General features: G+C 45.2%; 1 protein-coding gene across 2 annotated transcripts in view; it reads left to right on the top strand.

Annotated features, from left to right (window-relative positions):
- The first annotated feature begins 487 nt into the window (after window positions 1-487).
- Window positions 488-15876, top strand: part of MMS22L (MMS22 like, DNA repair protein) — a 167255-nt gene continuing 151866 nt past the window's right edge. Inside the window, exons 1-4 of one of the 2 annotated variants that reach the window (XM_040428788.1) lie at window positions 488-692; window positions 6159-6284; window positions 13801-13853; window positions 15446-15533. In XM_040428788.1, coding sequence (XP_040284722.1) covers window positions 511-692; window positions 6159-6284; window positions 13801-13853; window positions 15446-15533 — 449 coding nt within the window. In that variant the 5' untranslated portion in view covers window positions 488-510. The remainder of the gene's footprint in view (window positions 693-6158; window positions 6285-13800; window positions 13854-15445; window positions 15534-15876) is intronic. The other variant, XM_040428789.1, reaches the window with a different exon arrangement.

The following is a 15876-nucleotide window of genomic DNA, read 5'->3' as shown; positions in this document are numbered from 1 at the left end:
ACCTGCAAACATACATTGACCCATACAGGTGGCCATGGAACCACTGCCACCCTGTCCCCCATTAGTTACACCTCTACCACTCAGATAATGGGGGAGATTTATCAAACTGGTGTAAAGTAGAACTGGCTTAGATTCCACCTTTCATAGCTCCCTTGTTGACTGAAAGGTGGAATCTGGTTGCTAGGGGAAACTAAACCAGTTCTACTTTACTTGACAACTCTCCCGACTGGATACCACACAACCTAGCTAGTAACAGCCGCCTCTCTCCACACAAGCCGGGCAGCAGCGCTCCCAGAACTGTCCACAATCATTCGCGCAACAGGAAAGTCCAGTATCCACTGCATGAATCGCCTCAGCCGCCGCTAACATTTCCCGCGCTTACACTTCACATCCTCCGCCAATGAACAAGCAGAAGCTGGCGGAGGACGAGGCTGGCCATTGGCTGCGGCCGGCGTGACGCGCGTGGCTCCCGGACTGTGCGCGGAAGTTCCCTGCCGGCCGGAGCTCACCATGGCCGAAGACTTTACCGGGTCCCTGACTCCTCCGTGCTCGCCGTATATCACGGAGAGTTTGGAGCTCGAGGACAGCGAGGACTGTAGCCCGCCGCGCTTTACGTGTGCTCAGGACAGCTGCAAAGATGGCGGGAAAATATTCTCCTTTGATTCCTATTTAACAACTGGCAGCTTAAAAAGGTGAGCCCCGTATTCCTCTGCCTGTCCTGAGGTGTTCCTGCTCCATAACCGCAGCTCCACGGCGGTTATTGAGCGGTTTCTTTCTTGTATACTGTACTCTGTCAGTGTAGCTGCCAAAAACAAACATGTTTTTGGATATTTTTGTACCCCCTTATTGCAGATAAATGACGTCTGGTCGGGGCTTCCTGGCACTGCTAATGGTAAATGGGGGCATGCCACAGCCTGCAGGTTACACGGCGACATTTGATATATTTCAATGTGAGGTGACTGTCACTAAAAAATCCATCCATTGTGACTGTCCTAACATGTCTCATGGTGACACCATTTAAATAGATTGGGGGAGATTATCAAACTGGTGCAAAGGAATGGGATTTAGTTGCCCATAGCAACCAGTCAGATTGATCCTTTCATTTTCCAAAGAAGCTCTGAAAATGAAAGGCGGAATCTGATTGGTTGCTGTGGGCAACTAAGGCTGTTTTCCTTAGCACCAATTTTGATCAATCTCCTCCATTATTTTAAGTCGCCGTGTAGCCATACTCCTTAGTGTCCTGTGACTTGTTGTCGCCGGACCCTTACTGTGATGGTGAATTAGTAGTCAGTAGAAATCTTAGCCTGCTTGATTTCACTTTAATTGCAATTTTAACAGCGCCACATTGCAATCTACGTAACGTGGACACTGGTCGCTGTTTAGCTTTAGCCTTAGGCCTCTTTTTACACCGGCGTCATGGATTTGGGGCCGAATAAGATGCGAGTGCGTAGAGGGGGAAAAAAAATTGAGTGATTTTTTTTATTTATTTTTTCCGCGCGAGTGCAAAGCGTTTTAATGTGTTTTGCACACTCGTAAGAAAAATCGGCATGTTTGGTACCCAGACCCGAACCCGGACTTCTTCACAGAAGTTTGGGTTAGGTGTTGTGTAGATTTTATTATTTCCCCCTATGACATGGGTATAATGGAAAATAATAGCGTTCTTAATACAGAATGCTTAGTAAAATAGTGATGGAGGGGTTAAAAAAATAAAAAATAAAAATTAAACTCTCCTTAATCCACTTCACGCAGCCCGACTTCTCTTCTTCTTCTTTGTGGAAAAGGACCTGTGGTGATGTCACTGCGCTCATCACATGGTCCGTCACATGATCCATCACCATAACCCCTTCATCACTATTTTACTAAGCATTCTGTAATAAGAATGCTATTATTTTCCCTTATAACCATGTTATAAGGGAAATAATAATGATCGGGTCCCCATCCCAATCGTCTCCTAGCAACCGTGCATGAAAATTGCACCGCGTCCGCACTTGCTTGCGGATGCTTGCAATTTTCACGCAGCCCCATTTACTTCTATGGGGCCTGCGTTGCGTGAAAAAACGCACAATATAGAACATGCTGCTATTTTCACGCAACGCACAAGTGATGCGTGGAAATCACCACTCATGTGCACAGCCCCATAGAAATGAATGGGTCTGGATTCAGTGCGGGTGCAATGCGTTCACCTCACGCATTGCACCCGCGCGGAATTCTCGCCCGTGTGAAAGGGGCTTTAAGTTACTTTCACACTTGCGTTGTTGGATTCCAGCATGCAGTTCTGGCGCTCACCACATAGATTTTTTTTTATATTTTAATAGTTTGGACTTTTCGGACGTGGCAATATGTGATTTATTTATTTATTGTTTATATATTTTAGGCTACTTTCACACTTGCGGCAGGATGGATCCGACAGGCTGTTAACCATGTCGGACCCGTCCTTCCGCTATTTCGCCGGACCGCCGCTCCGTCCCCATTGACTATAATGGGGGCGGAGCTCCGGCGCAGCACGGCGAAAGCCGCCGGACTAAAAAGTCCTGCGCCGGAGCTCTGCCCCCGTCCCCATTATAGTCAATGGGGACGGAACGGCGGCACGGGGAAATAGCGGAAGGACGGATCCGACATGGTGAACAGCCTGTCGGATCCATCCTGCCGCAAGTGTGAAAGTACCCTTATATGTAAAATTGGGAAAGGGGGTGATTTATACTTGGTGTTTTTTTTTTACAGTTTATTTAATAACTATTTTCCCCCTTAGGGGCCAGAACCTGGGATCTTTTAACCCCTTGTTCTATGCACCCTGATAGAGCTCTATTAGGGTGAATAGGACCTCACACTCTCCCTGTGCATAGTGCACACAGCAGCATGGAGCGGACTATGGCAGCCAAGGCTTCAGTAGCGTCCTGACTGCCATGGTAACCGGTCAGAGCAGATCAGCGGACCCATTGACATGAATGGAGCCATAACATTTTCAATAGATGGTTCCGCAAAAACGGAATGGATATGGAAGACATACGGATGCATTTCCATATGTCCTGTTTTTTTTTTTTTTTTTTGCGGCCCCATTGACATGAATGGAGCCACGTAACGTGATTTGCGGGCAATAATGGGACATGTTCTATCTTTTAACGGAACGGAAAAATGGAAATACGGAATGCATACGAAGTACATTATACGGAATGTATACGGAACGCAAAAAAAAAAAAAAAACTGTCATGTGAAAGAGGCCTCATTCAGATACACTGTATTCACTTGGTTTGTATCTGTTAGGCTTCTTTCACACGACCGTTTTTTTTTTTCTGTTTACGGGACGTTTTTTACGTTCCATATACGGAACCATTCATTTCAATGGTTCCACAAAAAGATGAAATGTACTCCGTATGCATTCCGTTTCTGTATTTCCGTTCCGTTGAAAGATAGAACATGTCCTATTATTGCCTGCAAATCACATTCCGTGGCTCCATTCATGTCAATGGGTCCGCAAAAAAAAAAACAGGACACATACGGAAATGCATCCATATGTCTTCCGTATCCGTTCCGTTTTTGTGGAACCATCTATTGAAAATATTATGCCCAGCCCAATTTTTTCTATGTTAGTACTGTATATGCCATTCAGAAAAACGGAACAGATATGCATGCATGTGGCTGTAACCTTTAAAGGGGTACTCCAGCACAAAAGTCTTTTGTTCTGCCATCTTTTTTACAGGATGTGGAAACATTAGACCCCACCCTTGGGGATACCCTTTTAAAGGGGTTGTCCTGGTTCAGAGCTGAACCCGGACATACCTCCATTTTCACCCTGGCAGCCCCCCTGACTTGAGCATTGCAGCAGTTCATGCTCCAATGCTCTCCTTTGCCCTTCACTAAATTGTGAAGGGCAAAGGCATTTTCAGGAGTTCCAGTGACGAACCGGGCTCTCCATGGGGCTGCCAGGAAGCCCGGTGACGTCACCGATGGGCAGGCTTTAGCACTGCCCTAGCAAGTAAAACGGCTAGGGCAGTGCTAAAGCACGCCCATCAGAGCCGGTGACGTCACCGAACACATTGCCGAGCAGAAGCCTCCACCCGGCAGTGTGTTAGGGTACTTTCACACTAGCGTTTTTCTTTTCCAGCATAGAGTTCCGTCCTAGGCGCTCTATACTGGAAAAGAACTGATCAGGCATATCCCCATGCATTCTGAATGTAGAGAAATCCGTTCAGGATGCATCAGGATGTCTTCAGTTCAGTCTTTTTGACTGTTCAGTACGGAGATAATACCGCAGCATGCTACGGTTTTATCTCCGGCCAAAAAACCTGAACACTTGCTTAAATGCCGGATCTGGCATTTTTTCCCGTTGACATGTATTAATGCCGGATCCGGCCCCGAGTGTTCCGGCAAAACGGATCCGTTTTTGCAGTCTGCGTATATGCTCAGACTGCAAAAATTGTGACAAAAATAAATGCTGGATCCGTTTTTCCGGATGACACCAGAGAGACGGATCCGGCATTTCAATGCATTTGTCATTCGGATCAGGATTCTGATCCGTCTGACAAATGCCATCAGTTGGCATATGTTTTGACGGGTCCAGCAGGCAATTCCGGCGATGGAACTGCCTGCCGGAATTCTCTGTCGCAAGTGTGAAAGTACCCTTATTGTAAAGAAAAGAGCCCGTGCCCTGCGCGATCTAGCACAATACAAGGGAGTGCATCGGAGCATGAGATGGCACTGTATCTGGGAGGCAGCTGCCCTGAGAGGAATATTCTGTCAGTGCAGTGCGTGGCAGCCTGAGTCCACCAGAGAGACGCTGTAGTTGATCTCCACTCGGGACTAATGACCCTTTTAGGCCCCTTTCACACGAGCGAGTTTTCCGCAGAGGTGCAGTGCTTGACGTAAATGCATAGCACCTGCACTGAATCCTGACCCATTCATTTCAATGGGTCTGTGTACATGAGCGTTGTTTTTCACGCATCACTTGTGCATTGCGTGAAAAACACAGCATGTTCTATATTCTGCGTTTTTCATGTACCCTGGCCTTATAGAAGTGAATGGGGCTTCAGTGAAAAACGCATTGTATCCGGAAGCAAGTGCGGATGCAATGTGTTTTTCACTGATGGTTGTTTTTCACTAGGAGATGTTGTTTGGAAACCTTCAGTTTTTATCACACGCGTGAAAAAACGCTTCAAAACGCATTGCACCCGTGTGGAAAAAACTGAACGCAATCGCAGATAAAACTGACTGAACTTGCTTGCAAAATGGTGCGAGTTTCCCTGAACACACCCTGAACGCAAGCCGACTCACAGCTCAGGAGTGGCGGTGATGGCTGGGTATACGTAGCAATTGCTACTACTGTCGCTCATCCCCATACAGATTCATTGTTTTTTAGGCAGCCAATCCCTGTTTTGACTTTTTCACAGATTTTTTGGGGGGCGCAATGGGTGGGACCATGGTGTGTAAAGAGGATAAAGTGCCAAATGCATGCTCACCTGGAATTGTGCAGAGGGCACACTCCCGTACTGGCATATACAGCTCCCAGCGTGGCTGCACCTCGGCTCAGGTCCCTGGGAAGGTCCTGGTGTCACAAAACCATAGAAGAAACGGGCAGCATCTTCTATTGCTCCTGCAGGCAGCGCCACTCTCTTCTATGGAATTGTGACCAAAAATTATGATCGCCCGATGAATAAGCAGATGCTTGGCAGCACATTTAAACAGGACAGTTATAGGAACAATATTTATCCTTATGCTCGCCCCTCAGTTGATGGAGGTCCTGAATGAACTGCAAAATGTCCAAATAGAATATCTGAAAAGCGGTTTTCTAAACTACTCGACCCTTTTATGTGTTTAAAAAAAAACTTCCATTCCTTTTTATTTTATTTTACTTTATCTACGTGATGAAAATGTGATGTTTTTAGTCCAGGGCTTCATGACAATTTATTGTTTAATGCGATATTCACAAACCTGCCAATAGTAGTAAATAGGGGAAGAGTATTCTATTGCTTTTATGCAAATATTGCAAGAAATCCAGCAGTGTTGGATTTTGAGGCTTGTGACATTTCGGGTGCATGTCCTCTATAGAAGTCCATTAGATGTGCCTATAAATCAGCATGAAGCCTTGGCCTAGGGCCTCCAGAAGCATGATAAAGCAGCATCCTTGTTTTATGTACCTGCTTGGTTATGACTTTGTTATCCAGGCTCTTGTTGAAGCTTGACCCTTCTCCGACTGACTATGAGACGGACACCGTAGAGATTTTTGGCTTTCATTGGGTGACTGAAACTGCACTTGTAGAATCCACCGATGTTCTGTTTGGATTGCTCAGGTATGGATTTTTTTCTTGTATATATTGTACAGTTCAGCTTGGTTTTTATGTGGTTTGTCACCATAAGTACAACAATTTAGAAGCAACAGAACTTAAAGGGGTTGTCTCATAATAGACAATGGGGGCATATCGCTTGGATATGCTCCCATTGTCTTATAGGTGCAGGTCCCTCCGCTGGGACCCGCACTTATATTGAGAACGGAGCCCCGCAAGGTGGTGGCTGGAGGACTTCGGTCCGGCCATCATCAAGCCGGCTCCCTATAGAAGTGAATGGGAGTGCACCGCTCATTACCAGCCACCAGTCCCATTAACTTCTATGGGCTTGACGAAAATAGCCAAGCCAGCGCTATCCCCAATGGGGATCACAATCTAAGGTCCCTATCAGTATGTCTTTGGAGTGTGGGAGGAAACCGGAGTACCCGGAGGAAACCCATACAAACTCCATGCAGATGTTGTCCTTCGTCGATATGACACCATTGTCTGTCATGAGACAACCCCTTTAAAGGGGTTCAGCTCTGAACCCGGACATACCCATATTTTCACCCCGGCAGCCCCCTAATATGAGCATTGGAGCATTTCATGCTCTCCTTTGCCCTGCGCTGAATCACGCAGGGCAAAGGCATTTTATAGAGATCCGCTGACGTACCGGGCTCTCCATAGACTGCTCTCCATAGAGACTGCTAGGAGGAGGCTTCCGCCCAGCTGTGAGCCTGCTGACTTCAACAGCACTGATGGGTGGGCTTTAGCGCTGCCCTAGCTTGTGAAACGGCTAGGGCAGTGCTAAAGCCCGCCCATCAGAGCCGGTGACGTCGCCGAATAGACTGCTAGGTGGAAGTCTCCGCCGAGCAGTGTAAAAACATAAATAAAAAAGCCCTTGCCCTGCGCGATCCAGCGCAGGGCAACGGAGAGCTTTGGAGAATGAAATGCTCCGATGCTAACATCAGGGGGGCTGCCTGGGTGAAATTCTGGGTATGTTCGGGTTCAGCTCTGAACCCAGACAACCCCTTTAAAGGGCACTTGGCACCTCTCCAGACATGTTAGTTTTAGTAAATAATTATATTCCATGTGAAATGACCATTCTGGAGCATCTATTCTTTTAACTCTGCTGTGCTGTTCTTCTATTTTCCCCTCACCCATGACGGCACCCAGTGCGACTCAGGACCTCCCATCAGGACAGGAAACCTGAGAAGATAAAAAGGACACACCTCCACCTAACACCAGTTCAGGTTTCCTGTCCTCCGGATGGGAGTTCCTGAGAAGCAGCAATAGTACTGCACGACATACCTCAAGAAGAAGAAGCCAGCGCTGGGGGGGGGTCTGTGGCGTTGCCGTGGGAAGACCTATCCCTGGGAGCGGTAGTTCTGTGGCCGTGCCGGAAGCCGCTCCCCACAAGTCTGCCTGCGCCCGCACTCGCTACCGGTCCTGCGGGGAGCCGCTGTGAGGGCCGGCTGATGACGTCAGGGGGGGCGGGGCTTCTCTCCCGACGCGCAGGACCCGGAAGTGAGGGCCGAGGCGCGTCTTTTAAAACTATAAATGCGGCAGCAGGTGCAGGCAGCCAGCGGGGGCACAGTTTTTTTGTGCTGAAGTAGGATCCAGCTGGCAAGCATGTCGGAGCCTACAGATGGACGCGCTGAACCCCTGGACCCCTTGAGGCCTGCAAGTCCGGTACTGGTCCTAAGGACGGGGAAAGGAAAATTCACATGGTGAGAACGTTCCTTTTTACTAATAAGGTGTTTCTATCTTTGATCCCAAAGCCTCCTAAAAAGTCGTCTTCCAAGTCAAAACACAAAGAGTGTGCAGATTGTAAAACGACTCTATCTGCATCCTATCAGAAACCTCTGTGCACAGCATGTATAGACAAACTGGTAGCGGAACAGTCCCAGACCCTTACAAGATCTATGAAGTCCTTAATCAAGGCATTCAGTAAAGGCCATGCCAGATCCCCGGATAAAGCCACAGAATGTGACAGTATAGAAATGGACTCGTCCGATAGTGAAGCCAGAGAATCCGGGCAGTTAGATTCCAGTAATTCGGACTCCTCGGACGAGGAATATTCAGGGAAGTCCTTCTTTTCCCCTGAGGATACGCAGCCGTTACTAAAAGCGGTCCGAGCAACTATGCAGTTGGAAGACATTAAGCAGACCAGATCGGTTGCGGATCAGGCCTTCCAGGCATTAGGCCCTAAAAAGCATAGGGTTTTTTCTATGCATGAAAGCATGCAGGCGATTATTAAAAAAGAGTGGAAAAATCCTGACAGAAAGTTCTTCATACCTTCCTCTGTAAAAAGAAAGTACCCTTTATGAAGAAAAAGTGTCCTCAAGCTGGGATAGGGCCCCTACGGTGGATGCACCAGTCGCCAAGATTGCAAAAAAGTCTGCCCTCCCCTTTGATGATTTAGGTTGTCTTTCTGACCCGTTAGATAAAAAAGCGGATATATATCTTAAACGGGCTTGGGAGACGTTGGCCGCCTGTCTCAGACCGGCAGTCGCAGCCACTTGGGTTTCCCGGTCGCTGAGACTATGGATTGACCAGCTAGAGACACACCTTAAAGAAAAAAGGCCTAGAGAAGAGCTCCTAGCTTCTCTCCCCACCTTCTCAAAAGCAGCTGATTTTTTAACGGATGCTTCCACTGATGTGATGCGCTTTTCCGCCAGAGCCTCTGCTATGACAAACGCGGCTAGAAGAGCTATTTGGCTTAGATCCTGGAAGGGTGACCAGGTATCTAAGGCCAGACTCTGTGCCCTTCCGTGTGAGGGTGACAGGTTATTTGGATCATCTTTAGATGACATCCTGGAGAAGGCCTCTGACAAAAAAAGGGGATTTCCTGTCCCTCAGAAGCCCCCCTTTTTTCGTAGGCCCCAGCAAAGTTTTAGAAGGCAGAGGGGCAAGCCCTACGACAGGAAAGAGAGGGATCGGTTTCAGAGGAAATCTAGCGGCTTCCTTTTTAAATCCCAAGATAATAAAAAAGATAAGCAGCAATGACGCCAGTCTCCAGGTTGGGGGAAGACTCTCTTCCTTTCTCCTGGCTTGGTCAAAGGTCACCCAAAACAAATGGGTTTTGGTAGGGATAGCAGAGGGATTCAGATTGGAATTTCTCTCCTATCCCCAAAATTTCTTCACCCGCACTCCAACTCCGAAAGATCCCTTAAAGTCCACAGTTTGAGGCAGAGGTTCAGTTGTTATTGGACAAAGGAGTCGTTTGCCAAGTTCCAAAAGAAGAGGAGGGCAGGGGGTATTACTCCCCACTCTTTATAGTAAAGAAACCCAATAGATCTTTTCGAATGATTTTAAATCTAAAACGACTAAACAAGTTCCTGAAATACAAAAGATTCCGGATGGAGACGATAAAGACAACTATAGACCTGCTATACAAAGATTGCTGGATGGCAAGTATAGACTTAGAGGATGCTTATTATCACATCCCTATTCATCCCTCCTCCCAAAAGTATTTGAGAACGGCAGTCCAAGTGAAGGGCCAGCTTCTGCACCTGCAATACAGGGCCCTCCCGTTTGGGGTCTCACAAGCCCCGAGAATTTTTACAAAGGTTGTGGCGGAGATGGTGGCATTCCTCCGATTGTCCAGGATAGTGTTAGTACCCTATCTGGACGATTTTTTGTTCATAGCCCAGACGAAAGTACAGTTACAGATGGAACTTGTCCTGGTGTGTTCTCTATTGAAGGATCTGGGATGGAAGGTCAATCGAGAAAAGTCTTGCCTAACCCCCTCTCAAAATTGCATATTTTTAGGGATGCAGCTAGATTCCACGGCTCAGAAAACATTCCTTCCTCAGAAGAAAATAGTTTCAACAAAAGAACATGTTTGGATCCTTTTCCGCTCCTTCCGATGTTCCATCAGAAAGGCGATGGCAGCATTGGGGCACCTGACGGCTACGATTCCCGCCGTACCGTTTGCTCAGATTCACACAAGATCGTTACAGTGGGATATCTTAAAGAAATGGAATGGTCTTCCACAAACGCTAGAGGAAAAATTTCATCTCTCCTCCAGAGCAAGGTATTCCCTCCTATGGTGGACATCCGAGAAGAATCTTTCGGCAGGGATGCCCTGGTCCTTCATAGAACCCATACAGATAACAACAGATGCCAGTCCGTGGGGTTGGGGGGCTCATTCAGATGGGAAATATTGGCAGGGAAGATGGGATTTAAGAACCCGAGCCTGCACATCAAATTACAAGGAGCTCAAAGCAGTAGAAAGAGTTCTAAGGGTGGCAGTTCCAGATGTCTTAAACAAAAAACTGGTCTTTTACTCGGACAATTCAACGACAGTGGCCTATATAAATCATCAGGGCGGAACAAAGATACCATCCTTAATCTTCCTCTGCCAGGAAATTTTCAAAATAGCAGAAGACAGGAACCTGCTCCTATCTGCAGTACATCTGAAGGGAAAAGAGAACACGGTGGCCGACTTTTTAAGCCGAGTGGAACTCAGCCAGGCAGAGTGGAGTCTGAACGGAGAAGTCTTTTCCCAGATTGTCTTAAAGTTTGGGACCCCAACTATAGACCTCTTTGCTACCCGGAAGAACAGGAAGACAGAGAGGTTCTTCTCCTTAAATCACACAGAGAATCCTACAGCTGTGGACAGTCTGGCCCAGGACTGGAGCCGAGAACGCGGCTATGCCTTCCCGCCTATTTCCCTAATTCCACAGGTACTGAAGAAAGTACGGAGGGAAGGAGCCTCTATAATCCTGGTAGCCCCGAAATGGCCCAAAAGAATCTGGTACTCCACCCTGTTAAATCTAGCCAGAAGCCCCCCCCTGGATGATCCCTCCAAGGGAGGACCTCCTTTTCCAGGGGCCTGTATGCCATCCCAATCCGGAGATTCTTCAATTGGCAGTATGGAGTTTGACAGGGACATCTGGTTGAGGAGAGGGCTTTCTAACAAGGTTGTTTCCACCCTTCTAGGCAGTAGGAAAGCTACAACAGCCAGGAAATATAATAGAGTTTGGAATATCTTTGCTTCCTTTCTAGGGTCTAGCCCTGATCCATTTAAACCTCCAGAAATACCTAAGGTTTTAGACTTTTTACAGGCAGGTTTAGACAAGGGACTCAAGGCCTCCACCCTAAAAGTACAGGTATCGGCTTTGAGCTATTTTTTCGACTATCAGTTAGCAATTCATCCTTTGGTCAAACGTTTCCTTTCTGCTGCGGCCAGAATCCATCCTTCTGTAAGACCTCTTTCCCCCCCATGGGATCTAAACAGGGTCTTGACAGCCCTAACCGATAAACCATTTGAGCCCTTGGAGATCCCAATTGACATCCTGTCCATTAAAATGGCTTTTCTCCTGGCAATTACCTCTGCACATCCACCTTATACTGTCATCCAGGACAATCAAGTAGTAATCAGGCCCCTGCCTTCCTTCCAAAAGTTGTCTCGGATTTTCACAGGAGCCAGGACATTGTGTTACCTTCCTTTTTTCCTAACCCCTCCAATAGCAGGGAAAAAAGTTTTCATTGCTTGGACGTTAAAAGATGCTTGTTAGTATACCTTGACGTTACGTCTTTGTGGAGGAAAGACGAGAACCTTCTTGTCCAGTTTTTAGGTGGGAATAGGGGTAAAAAAGCATCCTGCGGGGTTATTGCCAGATGGGTGAAGAAGGCCATAACGAAGGCTTACATCTCCTTGGGTCTTTCCCCTCCTTCTGGGTTCGGGGCCCATTCTACTCGGGCAGTGTCTACTTCATGGGCTGAAAGAGCTGATGTGTCTTTAGCTCAGATTTGTAGGGCAGCTACATGGAGTTCCCCACATACCTTTCTCAAACATTATAGGTTGCAGCTCCATTCTGACGCCTCATTTGGGGAGAAGGTCCTTCAGGCTGTGGCCCCCCCCTTCCTAGACTCTACTTATAGTCTATCTCGCACTGGGTGCCGTCATGGGTGAGGGGAAAACAACATTGCTTACCGGTAATCGTTTTTCTCGATACCCATGACGGCACCCGATAGTTCCCTCCCCATATACAGATACATATACAGATACATTTATATAAATATATATAGGGTATCAGTCAGGTCTATATGAAGTAATATAGATTTTTAAAAAAAAAAAAAAAAAGGGTCTTTAATCCCTTATCACTTCTCTCCGGAGAACAATTTATTTCTTCCACTGGTGTTAGGTGGAGGTGTGTCCTTTTTATCTTCTCAGGTTTCCTGTCCTGATGGGAGGTCCTGAGTCGCACTGGGTGCCGTCATGGGTATCGAGAAAAACGATTACCGGTAAGCAATGTTGTTATTCTTCCAAGAAGTTTATGGATAAAGGTACAGATGGGAGTCACCAGTTGGGTGGGTGTTCCTGCACAGTCTAACATTATTCAATAAGAGCTTCTAGTGGCAGACTGCAGGGACAGACCCCCAAGTAGTAACACCCATCTATACCTTTTATCCATAAGCTTCTAGCAGGAATAAGAGAAGAATAGCACAACATTAAGTCATAAGAACAGATGTTAACTGTAATGGTTTATTATGGGGTCTAAAGGCAGCATAGGCTCCTGCCGGTTGGAGGCAAACCATCCTGTGGATCCTCTAACCATGCTGTAGAAGGGCTGGCTCACACCATTATGATTATAATGAGATTATAAAGATATTGATGTCCATCAGATTGGTGGACCACAAACAGCTGTTTAATGGAGTAGTGGTACTCATGCGAGCACGGCTTCCTCTTCAGAATTACCTGCATGCCGTCTCCTTTGCAATGGCAGTGCAGTGTAATTACAGCTTCTTCTACCGTTCACTTGAATGGGACAAACAGTTGTAATTAACCTGCACCACCTCTACCAAGGAGATGACTAGCAGGTAACTTTGAATAGGAAGCAGCACAATATGCCCCCATTGTCTGACATGGGGAAAACACAATTAACTACTTACTCCAAGCACAGTTTGGGCTGAAAAGCGCGGGTTACTGATTTGGCATATTTCCGGATTGGGAGCAGCTAGAGACTGACAGTCCAAGCTTTCACACAATCGCATACAGAATCATACTATTAGTACAACATCAGCAGGGGATATCATTGTTAGAATTCAAGTTGAGAATAAGGCCTCATACACACGAAAAAAAAAAAAAAAAATAAGTAAATAAATTCCAAAAAATAATGTTAAAATTGCTGGGGGGGTTTTCTTTCCCCTTACAATAAAAAAATGTTATTTAAAACAATATATATAGCCCAAAATGGTTCCTAAAAAAAACCCTAAAACTATTCCCCAAAGTAAAGAAAACTTGAAAAATGAAAGTTACGACTGCTGGAACGTATTGTTGGTCGTTAAGGAGTTAAAAATGCAATTGTGTCCCCTGAGTTGTGTGCCAGCAAGATTTACTTCAGATACCTATTAAAAAAGTGAGATTTGGGAGGGTTTTTCTAATTTTGAGGTGACCTTTAGGAGGTTAATATCTTTGCACTGCGTAACCCCTTTAAACATGCATGCTGTAGAAATGTATGACACTGTATGCATGGTTTTGGAATTTAATTATATGTATATATAGTGAGATATACTTTTTGTTTTTCTTAAGGCAAAAAATAAGTACGCTTGAAGGTTTAACACAGCCCATTTCATTTGACTTTGGTAAGTTTTTTTCCCAACGCTTACGTAGTTAATAAATTTGCAGACTGCTTTGTAGGAATCAGTAGTACAGGTGAATATAGAGGCTCCTTTGCACATGCTGACACAGCAGGCAATTATTGGGAATGAACAGTTTGTTCCCGATAATTGCCTGCTCATTGGAGGAGTTGAGAGCTGCATTTGTATGGGGACACGTGATTGCTACAGCGATCACGTATTCCCCCATAGAGATTCATTGTTTTTGGGCAGCGTGATTTTCTACTTGATTTTGGTATCCACCACAATGATGCTTTCGCCCAATTACGGAGTGTTTGCGGGTTCATTGGGTGATCGGTGGCATATACAGGGCAATTATCAGGGACAAAAGTTCCTACTAGGAACACCCCTTCCAGAAAATTGGCCACTTATAAATGGGCCTTAAACTTTCTATGTTATTATTGACCCAACATTGTCTTTATAGTCTGCTCGCCATCATTATTTATATGTAGATACAAATTGTAAGCATCCTACATAGATTATCATTGAAGTGTGAAATGTTTAGAGAGGCACGTCTGTCAGAAAGAGTTATTCTTTTAAAAGTCAATACTAATAGAAAACAATTTTTAGGATTTTTATTTTTTTATTTCAGCAGCACTATACCATTTGAAAATTACCGTAAATATAAAAAAATTGTGTCCTTCTGTAGCAGTTACCATAGAGAAGTAAACTCTTATAGATAGGTAATCCATTGTTATTTACTGCAGCTGTGAGGGAAGGATGTTATGTTTGTAAAACAGTAGATTAGCGGAATTAGGATAACAGAGTGAGGGCACTATTGTTCTCTTGATAGGCCTAGATAAAGATGCCCACAGATGCTGCAATTGAGTCACTCATCCCCTAACCCTCTGGTCACAGTGAATGGTCTGACTGAGAAAGTTAAGTTAGACTGCCTGCTGTGCTAAATGTCCAAACAAGAGGAAGTTTAAGGCTTCATGCACACGAACGTATTTTGTTTCCGTGTCCGTTCTGTGTTTTTTTATTTATTTTTTTGCGGATAGGATGCGGACCCATTCATTTCAATGAGTCCGCAAAAAATATCCGTATGTCCGTTCCGTAGCCCCGCAAAAAATATCTAACATGTCCTATTCTTCTCCATTTTAGGCATTGTTACAATGTATCTGCAATACAAAAACGGATGGCATACGGAAAACACATACGGTCGTGTGCATGTAGCCTAATAGTCAGGACAAGATGTAGAACACATGGAGTGGCTTCACAAAATTATATCCAGAAAACCATACACCTGTTTTTTGTGAAAAACAAATTAGGTTGTTAATACGTGATAAAATAAATTTGAGGGTTGTGCCATTTTAAGCACTTGATTAGTTTATTACAAACTACAACAAGCTTTTATCTAGCAAAGGTGGAGTTGTTCTTGTGTATGTTCTTTTTTTTATACTTCCCATCAGCTTCACTGCAGCAATTTGCTGGCATGAAATATAGCATTAAACAAAAACAAATTCAAGAGAGACAGCTTTATGATGGAGCCTGAAATACTACATTTGCTATTTATGTATTGATGTTGGAAAATGTATTTTATTTTATTTTTTCTCAAGGACAAGTAAATAACATTCACAATGAAGCTGAAGAAATCCGAAACCAATGCACAAAGTTTTTACATTACGTAAAAGTGTTTTTATACAGGTAAGTCCTGTTTCTGAATATTTTTCACTATGTCTTCTATCTATAAAAATATTGGTAAAGGGAGAGCTTTAGCTGAGTCTATCATTAGTTTTATTACATCTCACTTAAAGGGATTGTCAAATTGCACAATATTGATAACCTATCCCCAGGATAGGTTATCAATATCAGGTCAGTGGGGGGTCTAACTACGACACACTTCCCTCCCAGCAACACTTGAATGGGATGAAGAGCTCTAATTGCACTGCACCACCACTGCAAATTTAACAGTATGCAAATAAACATTGAAGATGATGCAGTGCTCAAATGAATGCCGTGGCCCCTTTAAACAGCTGATCGTCAGAGG

This window comes from Bufo bufo, chromosome 4 (genome assembly GCF_905171765.1).
Source record: "Bufo bufo chromosome 4, aBufBuf1.1, whole genome shotgun sequence".
NCBI classification, from domain to species: Eukaryota; Metazoa; Chordata; class Amphibia; order Anura; family Bufonidae; genus Bufo; species Bufo bufo.
The sequence above is the reverse complement of the archived record's forward strand: the minus strand, read 5'-3'. Positions and strand labels throughout refer to the sequence as shown.